Raw genomic sequence first — 20,684 nt, 5'->3', positions numbered from 1 at the left:
TGTTTAGGTTGTTGTGGCAGCGAGTTCTGCCAGTTTAACATCTGGACAGAACAAGATCTGCCTGGTCCAAGGACCACCAGGAATGCCAGCTTTCATTTCTAATTATAAAACAAAAAATAAGAAAGGGAGGGGATATTTTACTGTTTATTACACTTTTCCACAAAGTTTTATAATAACGTTTTCTTAATCGTTGGCTTAAGAACTTTGAGGACTTTTATTGATTTTTAATTGGTTGATTCATCAAGTTGAGTATTCAAACTTTACAAACACTAATTGTAATGAACATAAAGGGTAATTTTTCGTATTGACATTGGGGATGTAGATAAATTTATCGGCCATTATAGTTAAAGATATTAGGATCTTAAGGGATGAGAGGATGGACGATAAATTGATATACATTCCCTCCCATTTCCCAATGATTTTAAACAAATTTACTCCTTTAGGTTAAAAATATTGATGCAATACCTATCAACATTCAACAATAGACTTCAAAGGTTTTAAGCCAACGAATAAGATAACGTGAATACTAAAACTTTGGAAACCATTGATTTTTACAGTCCAGTGCCACATCCCCCCCCTCCCCCCCCCTACCTCACTGAGAATGAAATGAAATGTTGAAAATGAAAAGGAACTGGGAAATCTACAACTATTTGTGGTATTTTGTATCAGATCTTCAGCTCCTATAGAAAAGGTTCAGAATTACCCAGGTATGATGTGAAATATACAAAAACAAGGATGACAACATTCGTAAGTAGCAAAGCACAAAAACTTGTAATGCACTATCAGACGGAGCAAGTTATATATTAGATGATCAGTTGTCATAACAAAAAAAAATCACAAAATCTTTTTAATTTTTTTTATATTCTTTTTAAGCATGACCGACTAACAGACGGATAAAACAATGTATATAGTAGATGTGCATATGCCATAGGAATCATACTGTAATTATTAGTTGTCCATCTTCAATAGCATCCGAGAAAATCACACTTCTCTTACAGTGTTCCAGACTGACTGCGAACAGACAAAGTGAATTTTTGATTAGATTTGTTATTAATGAAGCTGCTATTAAATAATTTGTCTGTGTCCTAAACCTACTAATTTTGTCTTCTTATTTACGAAAGAAACCATCCTATTATGCAGGGTTTCGGATCCGGATCCGCATATTTTTGAGTCCAAGGATCCGGATCCGCAAAAAAATGCGGATCCGGATCCTTGGACTCAAAAAAATGCGGAAAAAATGGAAAAATCTACCTAAAGGGATAGTTTCACGAAGTGCATTTAAAAAAAAATAGTGAACTGTAAGTTTTTTCTATTCTAAATAACGTAGTAGTGCATAATATAAAGTTATTGATTAAAATTAAAAGATTTGACCAGGGATTTTCCTTAAAAAATGAGTTTTTCATTTTTATTTTCAACTTCGTTGCATGTTATATATGGCAAAAACTTTTTTTTTCATAATTACTACTTTAGATAGCATTTACTAGTTAATAGAACTTCAAACTTTTTATACAACGAAATACACATAACAACAAAGAATGACCAATAAAATATTTAGTATAGTACTTAGAGTAGTGATCTTTTTATATGTCTTAGTAGATTATATCAGGCACTGGATAGATATGATTGTGACAAAGAATTTTAACATTGACCAGACCGAACTTTTTTTATTTGACAATATCTAAAAAAGTTAGTGATTTGCAACATAAATTACATGAGAATGGTCTTTCTATATATATATATATGTTGTATGGTTAGTTAATATTTCCGCGTGAGATAATGTGTATATTGTAAACCGGACGGTTTTCTTTATTTTTTTTAAAAAGAATCTATAGAAAACCTGTCCTATATTGAACCGGACGTTATTTTTTATGTTTCTATAGTAACTTGTCCCAAGGGGAACCCCTGTTCAATTTTTTTATAACTCTTGTGAAATATGTGGAAAAAGATTATCTGATATTGGTGTTTTGGCTATACATATTTGGAAAAAAATAGACCATTCTCATGTAATTTATGTGGCAAATCACTTTAACTTTTTTAGATATTGTCAAATAAAAAAAGTTTGGTCTGGTCAATGTTAAAAATTCTTTAACATATAATCATATCTATCCAATGCCTAATATATTCTACTAAGACATATAAAAGTTCACTACTCTAAGTACCTTAACTCTTTAAATACACTTCGTAGAACTATCCCTTTATATAAAATCTCAGACATTCTCTTGATGAGAGCCAATCTTTAAGGTTTAGGTTCAGACTTGAAAATTAAAAGTATTTTTGACTTCGAATTAAAGAATAAAATTTTTTGGAAAAATTTGGTGATTTTATTTTTATTGTCAAGGATCCGGAACCGGATCCGCACTGACCAAATTTTGAGGATCCGGATCCGCATTCAATCAACGCGGATCCGAAACCCTGCTATTATATTGGTCTAATATTTCATACGCATAGGGTAAAATATCAGAGTAGGTAATCTAGAAAAATTAAGTTGCACAAATTATATAACAAGCCATTTGATTGCACGAACTTTACCCGTAAGTGAATGTGAAATTGGTTGCTGTATTTATTGTATGTTTTTTGTAACTTTTCTCACATTTTATTGTCATCACGAGACTGATTAAATACCATTAAAAATTACAAGGGTTAAATATCTACCTACTTTTAATAACTTTAAATTAAAGCTGTTTTGATAATTTTTAGAATTTTGGTGTGTGCTCCCTCGAATGCTGCTGTGGATGCTCTTGCGCTGAAAATTATTCAAATTCAGAAGAATTATACAGGTTCCATGATTTTAAGTTAATTAAATTTTACTTTCGACTTTTTTATAAAGCGTAGGTAATCTCTCGTATAACAATGGTTTGGTATACCTACGCTACGTCTGTCCAAATTATTTTAAAATTGCTCGTTCTACCTTCTTAAAATGGTTTACATAGATTTGGGCAGGTTTTTATTATTTAAAAAAAAGTAATGCTCATTATAACTAGGGGAGTTGTAGATAAGATAAATTATAGGTATAATATCTTATATTACAAAAGATTATAACTTTTTCATCTGAAGCTAAATTATAGATCTCAGAAAATACTTGACTGATATGGTTTGCATTTTTCAGTGATTTTGGGGTAATTTTAAGCTCTTTTTCTGATTTATCCCTTACTACCCTAAAGGCAAGTGACGAAGCTTAATGTATATAAGTATATAAAAGGGTGGACTAAATATTTTATGGCAAAAATAAACAAGATAATTCTACGATATTTTAATTTTGCAAAATAATATTTTTCAGAGCTTAGCCACGTAAATTTTGTTCGAGTTGGCATGGCAGAGAAAATTCATCCAGATATTCAGGTAAAACATTTTCAAGTATGGCTTCCAAACCGATTAATTTCCGCTGGATTAGAACTGGTTCTTAGCCATACTGAGAATCATGTATCGTATCGTATTATATCCAGTTTTCTACCAATATAAAAATGTATGATAATAATATTTAAACCCTTTTTGTTAGCCCGTGCATTCGGCATCTCTGGGCTATCAAAACGAGTTTTATTCTTGTACTTTTTTATATCTGCGGAAAGCTGTTTATAATACGATGCGAGAAATAACTATTCCAGTATGGCTTCGAAACCGATTAATGTCCGCTGGATTAGAACCAGTTCTAGCCATACTGGAAAAGCATGTTTTGTATCATATAATATTATACACTTTTCCACGATTAATAAAAAAATGAGAATATTATTATCAGGTTTGTTTGGCCCATCGGGACAATAAAATGCAATAAATCTTAAAATTTTTCAATTTACTAACCGCGTAAAAGATGGAATAAATAACTATTTAACAGCCCACAACTCCGGCTCAAAATTTAAACTCCTAGTTGGAATGAAAAAACAATTACCTAACCTTTGTGGTGCCCACTTTGGGTCGTCATTTTCTTTTTGTGGAGGTTACCACCTTCCTTTCAAGAGCGACCGTCCTAGAAAAGAAACACTAGAGGCCTCTCGGTACGTAGCCTCTAGTAATAATATATACGTGTCCAGGACTACTGCCTTGAGTATGCTGCTGGTAAGGTGGCCGCACAGGATGCTAAATCACAGAAGAAAGTAGTGAAGGAGCTCAATAATTCGGTTGAAAAACTGCAGGTATTATTGTCAACAACCCAACTTACTTAATTTTCTTCTAGAAAGAGAATGGACAACGGGCTGTGTATTACACTGGTCCCCAAATTTTCATAATAACGTTTCTTATTCGTTGGCTTAACAACTTTGGGGACTTTTGATGAATTTTGATTGGATAGATCATTAAGTTGAGTGTTTAAATGTTTCAACTACTAAGTGTAATCTACAGTCTACAGAAGGGTAATTTTGTTTAACATCAAATCATTGGGGATGAACATCAATTTATCGGCTATTGTCTTATCCCTTTAGATTTTATTTTCTTCTCTGTACATATTATACACTTCCGATCAGTTTTATCACAATCCAAGTTCTGTTCAAAAATATAAATTTGGGAGAATTTTAAATCCTAAATCACAACCATTGGTAGATGTTTATAAATAAATTTTTGCATGTCAGAATTGTCCTATTGATTAGAACTTTGGCATTATGTTGATTTTACAAGTCCGTTACAATTTAGAAAGCGTAGCAACTCCTTTATTATTACGAGAAAATTCGTATGTCCAATGTTAACTTGATAATTTTTTTTGAACTCAATAAGGGGGGGGGGGTTTAATGCAACCATCTCGTAATCAGTGAGCAAATGTTACTTAGAATTCGAATTTCCATCTGAAATTTTGCATGAGTAATCCTTGGTAGGTCTATTTTCCCTAAATCGAACAAAAGTTGGAAAAGTAACGGCTAACGGCTGGCGGCCCAGCAGTTTTGCCATTTTTTGGATATCTATAGTACAAATTATTCACGAAACCTATCTCCACCTTATTCTCGTTGCCACTCCAAAACGCTATCAAACGGTTCTAGACGGTAGCTGTTGGTACTAGAAGTTTCAAAAATGGTTATTGCTATTATTTAACATGAATTAAACCAAAAATATGTTTTAAATAGTTGATTCCTACGTAATTGATGATGAATTTACCCTGAAATTAGGCAAAAAACGGCTGAACGGCTGAGCCACCAGCCGTTACTTTTCCAACTTTTTGTTCGATTTAGGGAAAATAGACCTACCAAGGATTACTCATGCAAAAGTTTAGATCGAAATTCGAATTCTAAGTGCCATTTGCTCACTGATTACGAGATGGTTGCATTAAAAAAAAAAACCTTTATGCATTTATCCTTTTTCATTAATTATCGGAACCTAGATTCCTAGGACCTTTAGGTATAATGTTATAAGCGAAGCACCTCAATAATCAAGTCTTAAAATGTAAGTATATCAATATTTTTGAAATTGTCTGTTTTGACGTTTGTTTGTCCGTCTTGTTTGAATGATTCTTTAAGCTTCGCTTTCATTCATGTTGTCATCCTCAGGGAGGGAGGGGACATGGGACTGTTTATAACACTAGTCCCCAAAGTTTTGTAATAACGTTATCTTATACGTTGGCATTACAACTTTGGGGTCTTTTATTGATTTTGATTGGTTGGTTTATTAAGTTGATTGTCCAAACGTTTCTACCTTTAATTGTACTATACAGAAGGGGTAATTTTGTGCATGAACATTGGGGATGTACATCAATTTAGCTGTCATTGTCTTATCTCTTGTTATTTGATTCCAGGTAGAATTGGCGAAACTTAAAGCCCAGAAAAAGCTGGCTAATGTGAAACTTGAGCTGGCCCTGGAAACCAAATTGAATGACAAGCTGGAGGAGATAAAACGATGCAAGAAATCCTACGCTGGATATGAGGAAAACTGTTGTTTTTTAAATCATTAAAAAGTTAATTATCGCTTCGTATTATAGATAGTTTTCCGCGGATATTAATTGAAAAACATTATTAGGCACAGACAATTTTCAGAAATAGTACAAAAAATCTTAAAATTAAAACCAGTTTTGTTAACCCAGGCCTTCAGTCCCTGAGGGCTAACTGTTTTTATTAATATTTTTTTTCATTTTAATATCCGCGGATACCTTTCTATAAAATTATAACTATTCCAGTAATAGTCGTTTTGTACCTCAGTACACGAAAAGTTAGCCTTGTGAAGTCTTAACTTGAAAAAAAAGAGGGAGGGAGAGGACATTGGGCTGTTAACTAGTCCGCAAAGATTAATAATAGCGTTTTCTCATTAGGTCAACAACTTTGGGGACTTTATTTGAATTCTGATTGGTTGGTTCATTAGGTTAAGTGTCCAAATATTACAAACACAGATTGTAACCTACTGAATGGATAATTTTGTGTATCGTCATTAGGGATGTAAATTGATTTATCGACTATTGTCTTATCACTTAAGATCCCTGTAAAAACAACTACTCTCCTAGGTGCTAGCTAAAAGGAGATTGTTAACTAACGCCGACATAATTCTGTCCACCCTCTCCTCCTCCTATGGTCCTATGATGAGGGAGTATTTTACAGGTAATACTTTAGACGGATTTCAGCGGACATTAAAATGAAAACTTATAAGATTTAAACTAGATTTGTTTGTAAGTTCTGTTTAATATTAATAGAAAACTGGCTATGTAGTACAATACGATACATGATTTTTCAGTATGGCTAAGAACCGGTTCTAATCCAGCTGATATTAATCGGTTTCGAAGCCACACTGGAAAATATTTTACACAATTAACAGAGCTGGATCTTTAAATCATTTTAGTGGTGAGCCAGACCGGGTGAGCTAACTTTCCACCAATGAGAGCCGCGCTGTGATTGGCTGAAATTCGGCTCACCCCGATCTGGCTCACCACTAAAATGATTTAAAGATTCAGCTCAGATAAAATTAAGAAAGTGTAGCAACTCTATAATCGAAACACAAAAGTGTTATTGTTATCCTATTTATCTGTTTTTTTGGAATAATGACTTGGACGACAAGGTATAATGTTATAAGCTAATCATACCTACATTCAATCATAAAAATGTAAGCATGTCCTTGAACAGTAAACTGTATATACAAAGCAATTTTACAACAAATCTACATAAAAGAAGAGTATGCACGAACGAGAGAATGTGATTCTAAGCACCTTCCAGCAGTGATTCTAAGTGATGTTTTTGTGAATATACTAGGGTTATGTTTAATACCTATCGTTTTATCTATTTAAAAAATAAGTTTAACCATGGTTTTCTATGAATAAAACTTTGAGATGTTCAGCATTTTTTTGATGAAATATTATCAAGTGTTTTGATGAGTTTCAAGGTTCAAATGAAATAACACGCCAAAACATAACCAAATGCTCTAAATTACAAAAGTACACTAATAAAATTGTTTATCACATTTAATGTGAGAATGTTGCTATTATCATATTCAAAATAAATGCTGTAATAAGCTTTAAAATATTTAAACACTAGTCTCTCATTGGACACAAAATGACGTCCAATAAGAAAAAGGAATAATAATATTGGAAAGAAAATTATTTTATTTCAAAATTAATTCTTGGCATTTTGGAATAAAAAATATAGGGGAAAGAAAATTATTTATTTCAAATTTATTTCTGGTCTTGAAATAATATTCATTATTTTATTTTAATTCGAGTGTCAACCAATAAGAAATAGGCATGCTGTTTTAAAAGTTTGGAATAAAAATTATTATTTTTTGTCAATTCCTTTTTTCAGAGTATAAAATGAGAATAAATTTTCCAACATCATTATTGATTTCTAATTTAACATTTCATACAGTGGGTAATATTTATTTCAACATTTTTTGTCATTCAAAATCAAGTGTCACAAAAATAATAATATTTAACATAAAAAAGAAATTTTTAAAATAATTTTGTTTTCTTTATTTTTTGAAGATTTAAGCCCAAGCTTTTTCTGAGGGGGGGGACCCCCCTCAACCCCCCCCCCCCCTGACGCTCTCTTCTTTAAATCTTTCATTATTTCTGTAATTTATTCTAACTATCTTATAAATTTCAAAACATGAGATAAAAAGGAAATAATTTGCTGTACATTATTAAAAAATTAAAAAATTGTAAAAAAAATTCCAACATGATTTTTAATTTTAAATACAAGAATATTTTTTCCTAGGTATATGATATGTTAAATTTAAATACAGGAATAATATTGTACTGTGGAATTGAAGAAATAAATGCTGTACATTAGAGTGGCTTGATTTTCAATGATTTTCTAATTTTAAATGTGCTACATACACTTTCTGTCTGAACATCATATAAGAGACCAAAAAATGAAAAGAAAATATTTTGAATAATGGGGAGGCTCGCTGATGAATGTAAACTTTTAGAAAGACACTTGTGGGGAGAATTTTTTTTTTTTTGGGGGGGGCAATTATTTTTCTTTCAAAGTATAGCTTTATGCACCTTCCCAATTTTGTTTTGAAGAGTAGAATAAGAATAAAAAATCTGTTTTTAAAACTATTGATCCTAGCAAGAAAAATCCATAAATAAATTTAAAAACCAAGAGATTTTACATTTAATTTAAGATTTTTCATGCTTGGATGAATATTTTTTAAAACCAATTTGATATTCTTATATTAATCAACAAGACAAATTCTAAAAGATGCATAAAGCAATACTTTGAAAGAAAAAAAGTTGCACCTCCAGAATAAACTTCTAAAATTTTTAATGCATGGAAACACCTTCCCCCATTTCCCCTCAAGGACAAAATCAATTTTTTATATTTAGGTTTCTTATATGACGTTTAAACTGTAGATGTTGATTACGAATTCAATGTCCAAAATTGATCCACTCTACTGTACATTGTTATAATTTAATATTTGATGTGGGTATAAACATTAGACATAGATGGTCAATCTGACCCCATTTTTTTCTTAAAAAGAAACCTTTGTTCACTTTTTGTTGTATATGAAATACAGCCCTATAGGCAACATTATTTGCAACTAAATTTTGCAATGATATAATTTTTAGAAAGATAACTTTATTATAAGAAATTAAATTATTTATAACTAACTTATTATATGTTGTGTCATACGCTTCACATTATATGATGGAAGAAATATTTTCTTCAAATATTTCACCCAAGGAAAGCTTTAACCTAAGATATTCAACAATTTATAGCTGATACATAATGTAAACAAAATTCCCTTGTGCTGTCTCTAGGTTATCTCTATTGTATAAATGAACATACAAAAGAGGAGGAGAGAGAGAAGGAAATAGACAGAAAAGTGAGGGAGGGGGGAGGGGGAAGAAATATAGAGAAAAATAGACTGAGATATTTATTGTTCACCCTTAGATGATGTAAATTTTTTGATAGACTTTCTTGAATTTAAGAAAAAGATAGAGAATGAGACAAAACCAAGTATCATATTTTATTAATATTGCTTATACAAGAAAGGTCATTCAAAATTATTTCACCAATATTAAGGTCAAGTGACAAAAATTTAAATTTCCACCTACTTCGCCCCCAGAGTGGGCAATAGTAGAAGGAAAATTCAAATTTTGATCACATGACCAAAATTGTTGAAATAATTTTAATATCCTTTCTAGCATTCACAATATTACGAAAATATGATAAATAACTATTACAATATTACAAATTACCATCCCTTTTTCTAAATTAACATTTTCCTTCGAAAAAGTTTACTTTTGTGTAACAGCAGTTTGAACTCAACAAAACATTAGATGATATATATTATATAGTCAAAAATGACTAACATTTCAAAGTTTTTTAAAAGCAACGCTTTTCTATAATTAGGGTCAGTCCGTCCGTCCGAGACAGTTAGCTTTTTTCGTTAATTTAGGCATGTTAGAATTGTCCTATCGATTTCAAACTTTGCATGGTGATTCCTTTGTACGTCCATTTTAAACACGTTGATTTTTCTACTTTTTAATAACAAATTTTTATGTCATCTAATTATCCGTTTGATCTTATTTTTGGTATTCTGATTCCTGGGACAACAAAGTACAATATTATAAGCAAAGCAACTCTATAATCAAGTCCAAAAAAAGGTAAGTATGTCCATAAACATTAGGTATAGTGTATCAAGCAGTGGTTAAAAACTTTTTTTTTACAATTTTGCTTCGACTTTTTTATTCTGATTATTCAGTTCTTACACTATACAATGAAGTGTTAATGTCCGTTTGTCCTTCCGTTTTAGTGCTTCGCTTTTATAGATGTTTTCATCCTTGTTTCATAAAAAACCATGTTGAAACTTATTTTTTATATTGATATAACGATATTAAACATAACCCTAGTATATTCACCAAAACAACATTTAGAATCACTGCTGGAAGGTGATCAGATTCACTTGCTCTCGTTCATGCATACTCCTCTTTTGTTTGGAATTGTTGATTTTATTTTGTTTTTAAGTTCTAACAGTTTTATTTTTCTTAAACTGTTTTTAAACTATTTTTGAAAAGTATATCAAAAATATACTTTGACACCTGTAGAATCATACTGCAAAGCCAAAAATGAGAACAATTGCCCACATCAATTTTTATTAGGATTTTAAAGTTTATTTTTTACTATGGATTAAAAAATTTTTACTGAATCGTGATGTTTCTTTCCTTTGTAGGTAAAATATTCAGCTTTTAGAGTGTCTTGCTTCGTAAATATTGTATGCTAGTATACAGTAAAGTTAGGTCTTTTGATTTTATCTATCAATACTAATTAAAAATTAATTCTTTACAATATATCAATGAATTAACATAAAAATGTTTCATGTCTATTATACATTAAAACACATAAAAATTGGCTGTAAAGGGTGAAATAAATTAAGATGACAACAAATGTTTATGCAATACAACAAATATATTTTTGTCACATATACAAATATGATATAAAATAAGATTATTCAAACATATTTTTTTAAATATTTTTAAAAGGTATGTATCTTTTATGAGTAGGGTTTTCATTCTTTTCATTTTTATTAAATAAAATTATTTAACTTTGTTTTGAAATAAGTCACTTTGTGAAAACACTCTTTCGGAAATTATAAAAAACTGAAATGAAAGAAGATTTCTTATTGGTTTAAATTCAGCATTATGTTTTTTATTGTATTATGTCAGATTTTTCAATGAAATTTATTGTTTTAGAAAAAAAAATTATTTCCATTGAACAGAGTAATGTTTTTTTTATTGTATCAGTATAAAGTGAATTATATAAAATTGTTCATTAAGTTACAATATTACACGAAGTAAAAAAAGACCTTTTGATCTGGTCAAAATGACCAGAGCAACATTGAAAATTAATTTTTAAATCCCCCCAAAAAAGTTTATTGGGGACTTAATTCAAATTTGGGCTCTGCAGTCTGATTCTATAGGTGTCCTAGTATATGTTTGACCCCCCATTCAAAAATAGTTTAAAAACAGTTTAAATGATAGTAGTTATTTCTCGCATCGTATTATAAACGGCTTTCCGCGGATATAGAATGTACAATTGAAAGATTAAAACTAGTTTTTTTAGCCCGGAGGTGCCGAAGACAGCGGCTAAAAAACTGGTTTTAATCTTTTGATTGTACATTTTTATATTCGTAGAAAGCTGGATATAATACGATGCTAGACATAGTTTTTTCGTATGGATGAGAACCGGTTCCTATCCACTGGATTCGAATGAATGCGAGAAAAAATATTGAAATATTTTCTATAGGGAAGAATGTGAACAGGAAAATATCTGTTTGTATCATCGACGAAGCCGGCCAATGTGTTGAACCCGAGGCCTTAATACCCCTGCAGGTTTTATATTCATACCAAATCAAGTAAATACATAAGAACATATCTAAGTGGTAATGAATCCAAGAAATAGTTTAACAAAATCATACGATTTTAGATTAAAAATTCCAGTATTTTTACTTTTAAAACGTAATGACTAGAACCGGTTCTCATTCATATTTAAATCTTCTTTTTGATATTTTTAATTAAGTATTTATTGTACACCTTAATTCTTATTATTCATTACGCTCATTTTAACAAAAACCAAGTATGTTTTCTAAAATAATAATTAAAATCCCACTAGAAGGTGCTTAATTTCTCTTTCCCAATTGGTATCTTTTTTTAAAATAAGTCTGATGAGCAGAGGCGTCCAAGCTTTTTATTTTGGGGGGGGGGTAATTAGTGTTTGGGGGGGGTAAAATGGCGCGCGAAGCGCGCCGCAAATTTTTTTTACCCCCCCAAAAATTTTTACCCCGGGGGTAAAATTTGCTTGGGGGGGGGGGGGTAATTACCCCCCCTGAAATCTGTTGGCAGGGGTAAATTTAGTTTACCCCCCCCCCCAAAATTTATCCCCCGGGGTAAAATTTTTTGGGGGGGGTAATTTAAATTTTATTAAATATATAGTATTAAAAATGCGCGCGAAGCGCGCAAAAATTTTTTTTGTTAGAGATTTTTTATTTTGGGGGGGGTATTTACCCCCCCGAAATTGTTTGGGGGGGGTAAATACCCCCTCCTAAATGGTTGGGGGTGCCTACGGCACCCCCAGGGTAGGGGTAAATTTTGAATGGGGGGGGGGGTAAAATGAAAAAATTTTGGGGGTGCCTACGGCACCCCCAAAATCGTTTCGGGGGGGTAATCGCCCCATCACCCCCCCCCCTTGGACGCCTATGCTGATGAGTATGGCCATTTTCGAAGTTCATTAGTGGCCTATCTGCACATGTTATTCAGTTATTTTATTATCTTTATTGAATTATAAGTACCTCAACTCCCTAAATGAACCATATGGAAATATCCCTTTTATTTCCTTGTTTTAATACGTAACCCTATTGTAATATTTCTCACAAATTGATTGTATGAATAAAATGGCGCTGCTAGTATAACATGAAGAAGCTGATTCTTGTTGGGGACCATAAACAGCTACCAGCCACAGTTATCAGCATGCAGGTTTACATACATTTTACTTTTTAGTCAGTCAAGCACATCAATAAAAGAAATTCACAAAACCTTTTAAAAATAAGGATTACGCTTTTTAAAGCATAACAGACGGACAAAATAATGTAAGACTAACTGTGAAAATGTCATAGGAATCTTCACAAAAACATTTCAGCTGTCTTATCTTCAATAGCAGACAAAAAATCACATTTCACCTCTAGCGGACTGACTGACTGACTGAATGACGGACATATTAGTAAGTAAATTATAGAGTGGCTGCGCTACCAAAAATAAATTCAACTTGATTATTTCAAAAGAGCTCAATATTTTATAAAATATATTCTTAAAAATAAGTAATAACAAAAAAAAATGTATGGATATTTCTAGGCTAAGCAGCACAAATATGATACATCTCTGTTCAAGAGATTGTTCACTGTTGCACAGGAAGCTGAGGAAGTTTCAGGTAATAATTTTTTTTGATTGTACTAGCCCTGATTGAGTTATTCTATGTAGTTAGTATTCAGATGCACATGGAGATATGTTGTGAAAATTCTTTGGCAAATCTTAGATTTGTAGGCTTCACGCTAAGCTCAGTGAATGAAATTATATTAAAGCCAGGAATAAGTCAACACACGAAATAAATCAAAATAATATAATGTCGGCAATTCTACGAAGTGATGACTCCCAACAAAAGGTGAAAATCAAGTAGGTATAGGTTTGTTGATTTTTTTCGAATTAATTTCATGGAAGCTACTCAATTATTACATCACCCTGGCCTAAAGCGCAGCTACTTCATAACTAAGCTATGTTTGATATCTACAATTAACTGTTCTTCCTGCTGCACTACCTATCCTTCTAAAACAGTAACATGATGTCTGCTGTGTGTTCCAAAAGATGTTGGTAACCGGTATGGTTCTCCTTTACAATATAGCTTCTCATAGTTCCTGGAAATGTGTATAACTATTTTTGGGGTAGGATTGCAACCATCCTCCCAAGAAAATCGCTCCTAGAAATAGATAACCTTCTTCAATTGCCCCTAGAGGCCTCTTAATTAGTTATTTGTTTCAGGTGTAATGTTATCCACCCAGTACAGGATGCACAAGGAGATATCCACCTGGCCAAATTCCAAGTTTTATGATGGCAAGATCCAGCAGGGAATACCATCTCCAAGTTTAAACTTGGCCCCCTACACAATTGTTAACAACAAGGAATGGTTGCAATTTTAAAAATCTTTTTGGTTGAGTCAATAATTTATTAATTACCCCAAGTTTTGATATCTTTCATATAAAACGGCAGCGGAACAACTGTGTCCGCCGTTCGCTGCCATTTATTTTAGAAATTTAATTTAAAACTGCAATGTTGTAACAGTCTCCAGAGAAGATCAAGGGTGTAGACATATGCAATGAGAAGGAGGTTGACCTTGCTAGGATGGTCATACAAACTCTCTGTGGCATCCGCAATGTTGTTGGCAAAGGAGACCAAGCTAAGTTCAGCGTTGGCGTTATCACCTTCTACAAGTAAGCTTGTTATTTGAATTTTTCTTTATTTTATGTCTTAAAATCAATGGTCTGTTAGTGTGTATCTCCCAGTCGGAATTGAGTAAGAGTCTGATGACTTTTTGTCTTTCGGACACTCAGTTTAGAATACTTTCCCCAATTAAATTCCAAGGGGGGGGGGGGGGGGATGTGGTGACTCGTCATACGACGTACCAGCAATTTTATTTTGGGCGCTACTCCCTTAGTTTTAGAGATAATTCATTGGGTGAAATCTTTTAGGTTGTGTCACTAATTACCCCAAGTTTTGGTATCTTTAAAAATTCAAATATTTTTTACTGACCTACCTAAAAAGATTTTGTTTCAATATCTTTAAAAGCACAGGAGTAGCACTGAATTTAAGATAAACCTTGAAAAAAGTCCCCCCGCAGGGTTGCTTGTAAGGGCAAAATTTTTTGAAAAAATAACATCCCCCCCCCCCCCCCTTTAATTTCGGCAGTTATCATAAGGAAAAGTTCAGGAAATGTTTTGTAGACGTTTTAAGGGGTTTTTATGTCCTGATACAAAAAAAAGCCTTTGTTTTTTTTTGTTGTTAATTTTTGGTACTAGAAACATTCACAGAAATCTTTATAAAATCGAAGCAATGATTTTAATACCTTGGTTTTATTGAGATAATTGCAGGGGTGTTTATTTTCAAAATTCCCCTCTTAGGAGGGATTGGGGTGGGGAGGGGAGGGGGATTTTAAAGAGGATGAATTTCTACTATGACGATATAAATTAAGGAAGATTTAATTTATGGCACATACTTACTAGAATTTTTTTTGCGATTCCCATGAAAACTATGCTTTCTAATGTTTTTATTTTCTATAAATTTTTTAAAAATCTTTGAACAAAAAATAACTATTAATTGCTTACAGATGGCAGAAGGAGAAGCTGAGTACTATGGTGGCTAGCCTTGGACTCAAGGATATTGTTGAGGTAATAGACTTAGTATATCTATTTGGTCCTATGAATTGTTGCAAATCTTAGGATTATTTATTTCTGGTTAAAATAGTTTGTGTAAAAAGGGAATTGTACTTTCGCAATATTCTGCAACATTGTGAGCAAGCGTCCAGTCAAATGGGCTTATTAGGTCTAACTATTCTTAATGTTGACGAAAATCATAGTTTAATTAAACGCATATTTAAAAACAGTTTGACCTAATAAGCACATTTGACTGGAATCTTACTCAAAACTTTATGGAATTTTGAGAAAGCTACCTTTTTTCACAAATTAATTTACCCAGGAAAAGCTTAATCCTAAGATATGCAACAATTCATAGCTGATTCATAATGGGAACAAAATGAAAAAATATGCCCTTACGTTCCAAGATCTGTAAGATGTTTCAACCAATGAGATCTCTTTAATATTCCGACAGTAGTCTCTTATTGACCCATTTAGACATATGTCTCTTAAGTAACTCTATTGTTGAGGTCAACACCGTGGATGGTTTCCAGGGGGCTGAGAAGGACGCCATCATTATCTCATGTGTCAGATCAGGTACAAATCAAGTAGGATTTATATCCGCTGGATTAGAACCGGTCTAAGCAAGGCTGAACAATAATTTTTCATTTTAATATCCATGGAAAGCTGTCTATAAAACGATGCGATTAATAACTATTCCCTTTCCACAAAGACAAAAAAAATATAGAACATTACACTTTACAAGTGTATTTATTAGGGTTGGCAATCAGAATCCGAATTCGCCCAATTTTGGAATCCGAAGCCGGAATCCGTTTTTTTTATAGCGGATTCGGATTCTTAATTGTTAGGCTAAAATTAGCGTCTTGAGTTTTTTTTAAACCTTCCCTCTTTGAAGACAAAGATCACAAACCCCTCATCTCTCCCCACCTTCACCACTAAGTGGAGAGATCAGAAAATATACCTATACTTTATTTTTATACTAGTACTTGGTATAATTTAATCACTTAATTTATTTTTTTTTAAAGCCTTTTGAAATATTGCTAAAATCCAAAATCCGGAATCAGTCAAAAAAAATAAGAATCCGGAATCCGCGGAGAATCCGTCTTATTTTTGGACGGATTCTTGTAAGAATCCGAATCCGGTCCAAAATTTTGACTGATTGCCAACCCTAGTATTTATGGCTAAATAGTCATGGAGAAGGACGAGACACTTTTGTATAGCCACTAGGGCTAGCAAGCTCCACGCTTAAGTATTTCATGCCTTGACCCACTTTCTCAAGGGAGCTACTCTATATTACCTCACTCTCGCCGAGTATGGCAGGTGTTGCAAATTAAGCGTAATTCATTACAGTGACTAAAGGGAAATACTATATCAAGGAATTATTGTCACTTAGACTTTTGCCAAGCATTTGTTTGATGTCTTAAACCAATTTTGGACATCATTAATTTGAATGTCGTTTAGCAATCCTAACATTGTCATCATATAAATTAGAACTGCAGACATCTCTAGAAACAAGACCATGGGCGATAAATTGAATAATATTTGGAACCAACTGATCAAAATTCAATCAAATAGGTACCCAAAGTTTTTTTTTATATCAAATTTTGACATATTTAAGGTGGTACTATTGGATTTCTGAAGGAAGCAGAGAGGCTGAATGTTGCTCTCACAAGAGCCAAACAATGTCTGGTCATTCTAGGTGAGTATTACAAGTTACATTAAAATCTACCCAATTCTACGATACTTAAGTCTGGGTTAAAAATATGTCTGTTTTAAGGCCGAATCTCATCCATCAAAAGCTTATACCTACTTAGGGATCTAAAGGGATAAGACAAAGGCTGATAAATTGATGCACAATGTTGTACATCCCCAATAATGATACACAAAATTAATCCTTCTTTAAATTACAATTGGCGTTTGAAACGTTTGGACACTCAACTTAATGAACCAACCAAAAACCATTCAAAATTCCAATTATGTCCCCAAAGCTGTTTAGACAACGAATAAGAAAACGTCATTAAAAAACTTTGAGGACTATGTCAAAAACAGCCTATTTCCCCCTCCCTCCCTGTAGAACCTTCCTAGTCTTGTTCCAGCTTTAATTTATATAATTGTACCTCATTCCTATTCATAATAGAACATGAACATTTCTGTCTATTGTAGGAAATACTGATACACTGCAACACAACAGTATGTGGAAGGAGTTGATCAAAAACGCGGAGACAAGGAAAGTCGTCTTTCCAAAGCCAGCAGACAAATTACACATGAAACAGATTCTTTGCAGGTAGGAATAAACAATAAACAATCAAGAAAATGGACTAAAACCACGCTGTAACGTTAATAAAAGATCCCAATACTTATTCAGTTGCAGGACGTTTTGAATTGAGGGGGTTTGGGTTACTAAGCCAAAAACAGTTTTTGTATTGTAATGGCTACCTAGTGTAGATCGTGCAATCAAACCATTCAATACGCAAAACTACCACAGCGCAATTATATACAATACCCCTTTCATTTTTTGTTTATTCTAGGGTTGGCAATCTGCCCAATTTTTGGGTCGGATTCGGATTCTTACAAAAATCCGCCCCCAAAAAATAGCGGATTAATCCGTGGATTGCAGATTCTTGTTTTTTTGGCGGATTCCGGATTGTTGATTGCGGATGCAATATTTTTTATTTTGTAAATAAAAAAATTCTAGCCCCTACTGCAGCGGCCATTTTCTTACTTTAACTCAACCTAACCTAACCTAACCTAAAATAAGCATGAAAAGCTACTGTGAAATTTAAATTGCGGTTTCGGATTCTTGGTCCTAAATGGGTCCAAAAATTCGGATTGCTAACCCTAGTTTATTCTCTTTATAATGTCCACCATCCACTTATTTTATTATTTGCTGTCTTTGCGAAAAAGAAAACGGTCGGTTTTGAAATATGAGAAAATCAATGCTATGCACCCCCCTAACAAACCGTATGTTAATAAGTTCTACTAGTTTTATGAGATGTTATATTCTAGGGAGGGAGGGGACTGTTTATTACACTAGTCTCCAAAGTCTTATAATGACTTTTTCTTATCCGTTGGCTTAACAACACTTTTATTGAATATTGATTGGTTGGTTCATTAATTGAGTGTCCAGTCCAAACGTTTCAACTTACATTTACATTTAATATCTACATACAGGGGAATTTTTTGCATCATCATGGGGATGCACATCAAATTATCGGCCATTGTCTTATTCCTTTAGATCCCTGACTTATGGCTTTAACTGTCCACATGTTATGGTTTATTTTCTTTATATAGGCGTAAAGGTGTTAGGAAAACCAAATCAAGAAACGACATTGCCAAGAAGGCTTGACAAGTTTGACAAAATTGTAGTCGCGCATTTTTACTAGTTCAGTTTCCCGCATTTTTTAAGGAATTATAAAGAATTCCCAAAACAGTTCACATTTTGATAATTTAAAACATGTTAATTAAAGTCAAAATTATAAGCTATTTTATATGATAAAAGTAATTAAACTTATGTTTTTCTCACTTTTTTTTACAATACCAAAAAAATAAAAATGAAACATGATGTGCCTAACAAATTTTTTGTTTGTTATAGTCTTATAGTATTATGAAGTAATTTTATGAAGAAATTAAAATTTTATATAAACAAAGGTTATTATATTTCTTCATTATTTTTTAATAAAGATAAATAATACATATTATATAAGTCAAAGTTTTTGTTCAAATTATCGCAATTTGTTATTTCATGTTTCGTTTGTATAAAGATGTTATGTAACGCATTTTGAAAAGTATTTCAAATGATCAAAATTTTAGTATATACTTTGTCTGTAAAAAGTTATCCAAAATTTAAATTAAAAGTCAAATTTCAGTAATTCATACAGTTCTTATGTGCCTTATATTCATACTACAAAATTCGCATCATTTCGAGGTTTTAAGATGCTTTATTAGTTCTTAAGTTATTAAGGTAAAACTTGTAATTAAAATAAAACTTATTCATATTCACACTGTATAAAAATTAAAACCACAACGTGTTCAGTATTTTACTGTATTTGTGATTAAAAATCTTCCGATTTATAAAATATGTATAGTGTATATTTTTTCAAATATGTCACATTCGTTATCATTCAATTTTATGATTAGTTTTTTACCTATCGCATCGTATTAAAGACAGCTTTCAGCGGATATTAAAATAAAAACTATAATAACAAAAGTCAACTGGTAATTATTATATTTATTATTTTTTATTTTAAACTCACGGAAAACTGTCGGTATGATTTTAAACGTGAATTTTCAGTATCGTGGAGAACTGGTTCTAATCCAGCGGGTATAAATCGGTTTTGAAGCCTTACTGTAAAAATTCTTCTTACCCTTAATGATTATTAGAGGGAAGGAGAATAGTCCCTTTCGTGGCAACGCCCCTTAAGGGGCGATTCGTCGTATTTTTAAAATGGCTTTTGATAGGTTATTTTAGGTTATATTGGGTTAGGTGATTGCCCCACAGGGTTAGAGCCCCCCGCAGGAGCTAGAAATAGAAGAAAAGCAACTGTGAAAAAAACTAAGAATCGACCCTTAAGGAGCGTTGCCACGAAAAGGACTATACCCGAGGGAAGGATAGTCTAACTGCCAGAGTTGTCTTTAGTCTGATATATAATACTTACAGGGATTGGACAACTAACGTTAGATTTGTGTCTACATTACTTTTTGAGTAGATTATTATTGGTGGAAAAGTTTTACTTTGTCTAATCCAATCCTAATTCAATCTTTTAATTGATTTTTAAAAGATATATTGCCAACTAATGGCAGAACTATTTTATAGTCTATAGTCCTCTCTCTTATGGTATGTATAATATCCTGATAATTTGTACGTACATAAAAAAACTTTTAATAGCCATAGCTAGCTACACTGGATATTTTTTTTTATAAAATTGGTTCTTTATAAAACTGTAAAATGATGTAATAATATCCAAAATCGTATTATATATTTAGTCGCTTAATCTAATATGTACCTATGTAATATAGTTAAATTTTTGAAATTATGTACAAAAAAAATCTAGTATTATCTGAAGGTAATATCCAGGATTTGGAGATTTTTCGCACATTTTTATCATGCAATTTTACCGCGAATTTATTTTTTTCGTCTGCTAATAAATCCACACATTTAAAAATTTCCATGCACGTAAAAATTTCCACGTAAGCATTACATGAATAAAATCGCTGCTTTTCTACTCCTGATATGAACCTATAAAATTTTTGTGATATTTTATTTGTATTTTTGGCTCAAATATATATTTTTTTCATTTTAATGTTTTTTTATCGCGTACTAAACGGGGATCTAAAGAAATAATATAATGGCCGATAAATTAATGTCCATTTCC

The 20,684-nt window shown here is 32.1% G+C and overlaps 1 protein-coding gene across 1 annotated transcript in view; it reads left to right on the top strand.

Annotated features, from left to right (window-relative positions):
• LOC145304097 (uncharacterized) overlaps positions 1–20,612 on the top strand; it is a 43,426-nt gene extending 22,814 nt beyond the window's left edge. Inside the window, exons 12-28 of the mRNA XM_080145858.1 lie at positions 8–83; positions 632–707; positions 2,698–2,777; positions 3,278–3,339; positions 4,026–4,127; positions 5,711–5,840; positions 6,411–6,503; positions 11,643–11,728; positions 12,800–12,868; positions 13,244–13,319; positions 13,925–14,064; positions 14,225–14,373; positions 15,267–15,327; positions 15,822–15,888; positions 16,931–17,011; positions 17,476–17,596; positions 18,604–20,612. Of these exons, the coding sequence (XP_080001984.1) occupies positions 8–83; positions 632–707; positions 2,698–2,777; positions 3,278–3,339; positions 4,026–4,127; positions 5,711–5,840; positions 6,411–6,503; positions 11,643–11,728; positions 12,800–12,868; positions 13,244–13,319; positions 13,925–14,064; positions 14,225–14,373; positions 15,267–15,327; positions 15,822–15,888; positions 16,931–17,011; positions 17,476–17,596; positions 18,604–18,658 (1,524 nt within the window). The 3' untranslated portion in view covers positions 18,659–20,612. The remainder of the gene's footprint in view (positions 1–7; positions 84–631; positions 708–2,697; positions 2,778–3,277; positions 3,340–4,025; positions 4,128–5,710; positions 5,841–6,410; positions 6,504–11,642; positions 11,729–12,799; positions 12,869–13,243; positions 13,320–13,924; positions 14,065–14,224; positions 14,374–15,266; positions 15,328–15,821; positions 15,889–16,930; positions 17,012–17,475; positions 17,597–18,603) is intronic.
• Positions 20,613–20,684: the final 72 nt, after the last annotated feature.

The sequence above is a fragment of the Acartia tonsa genome, chromosome 13 (genome assembly GCF_053477335.1).
Source record: "Acartia tonsa isolate MP-2025a chromosome 13, ASM5347733v1, whole genome shotgun sequence".
Classification (NCBI taxonomy): Eukaryota; Metazoa; Arthropoda; class Copepoda; order Calanoida; family Acartiidae; genus Acartia; species Acartia tonsa.
This window is presented reverse-complemented; position numbering and strand designations above follow the sequence as displayed.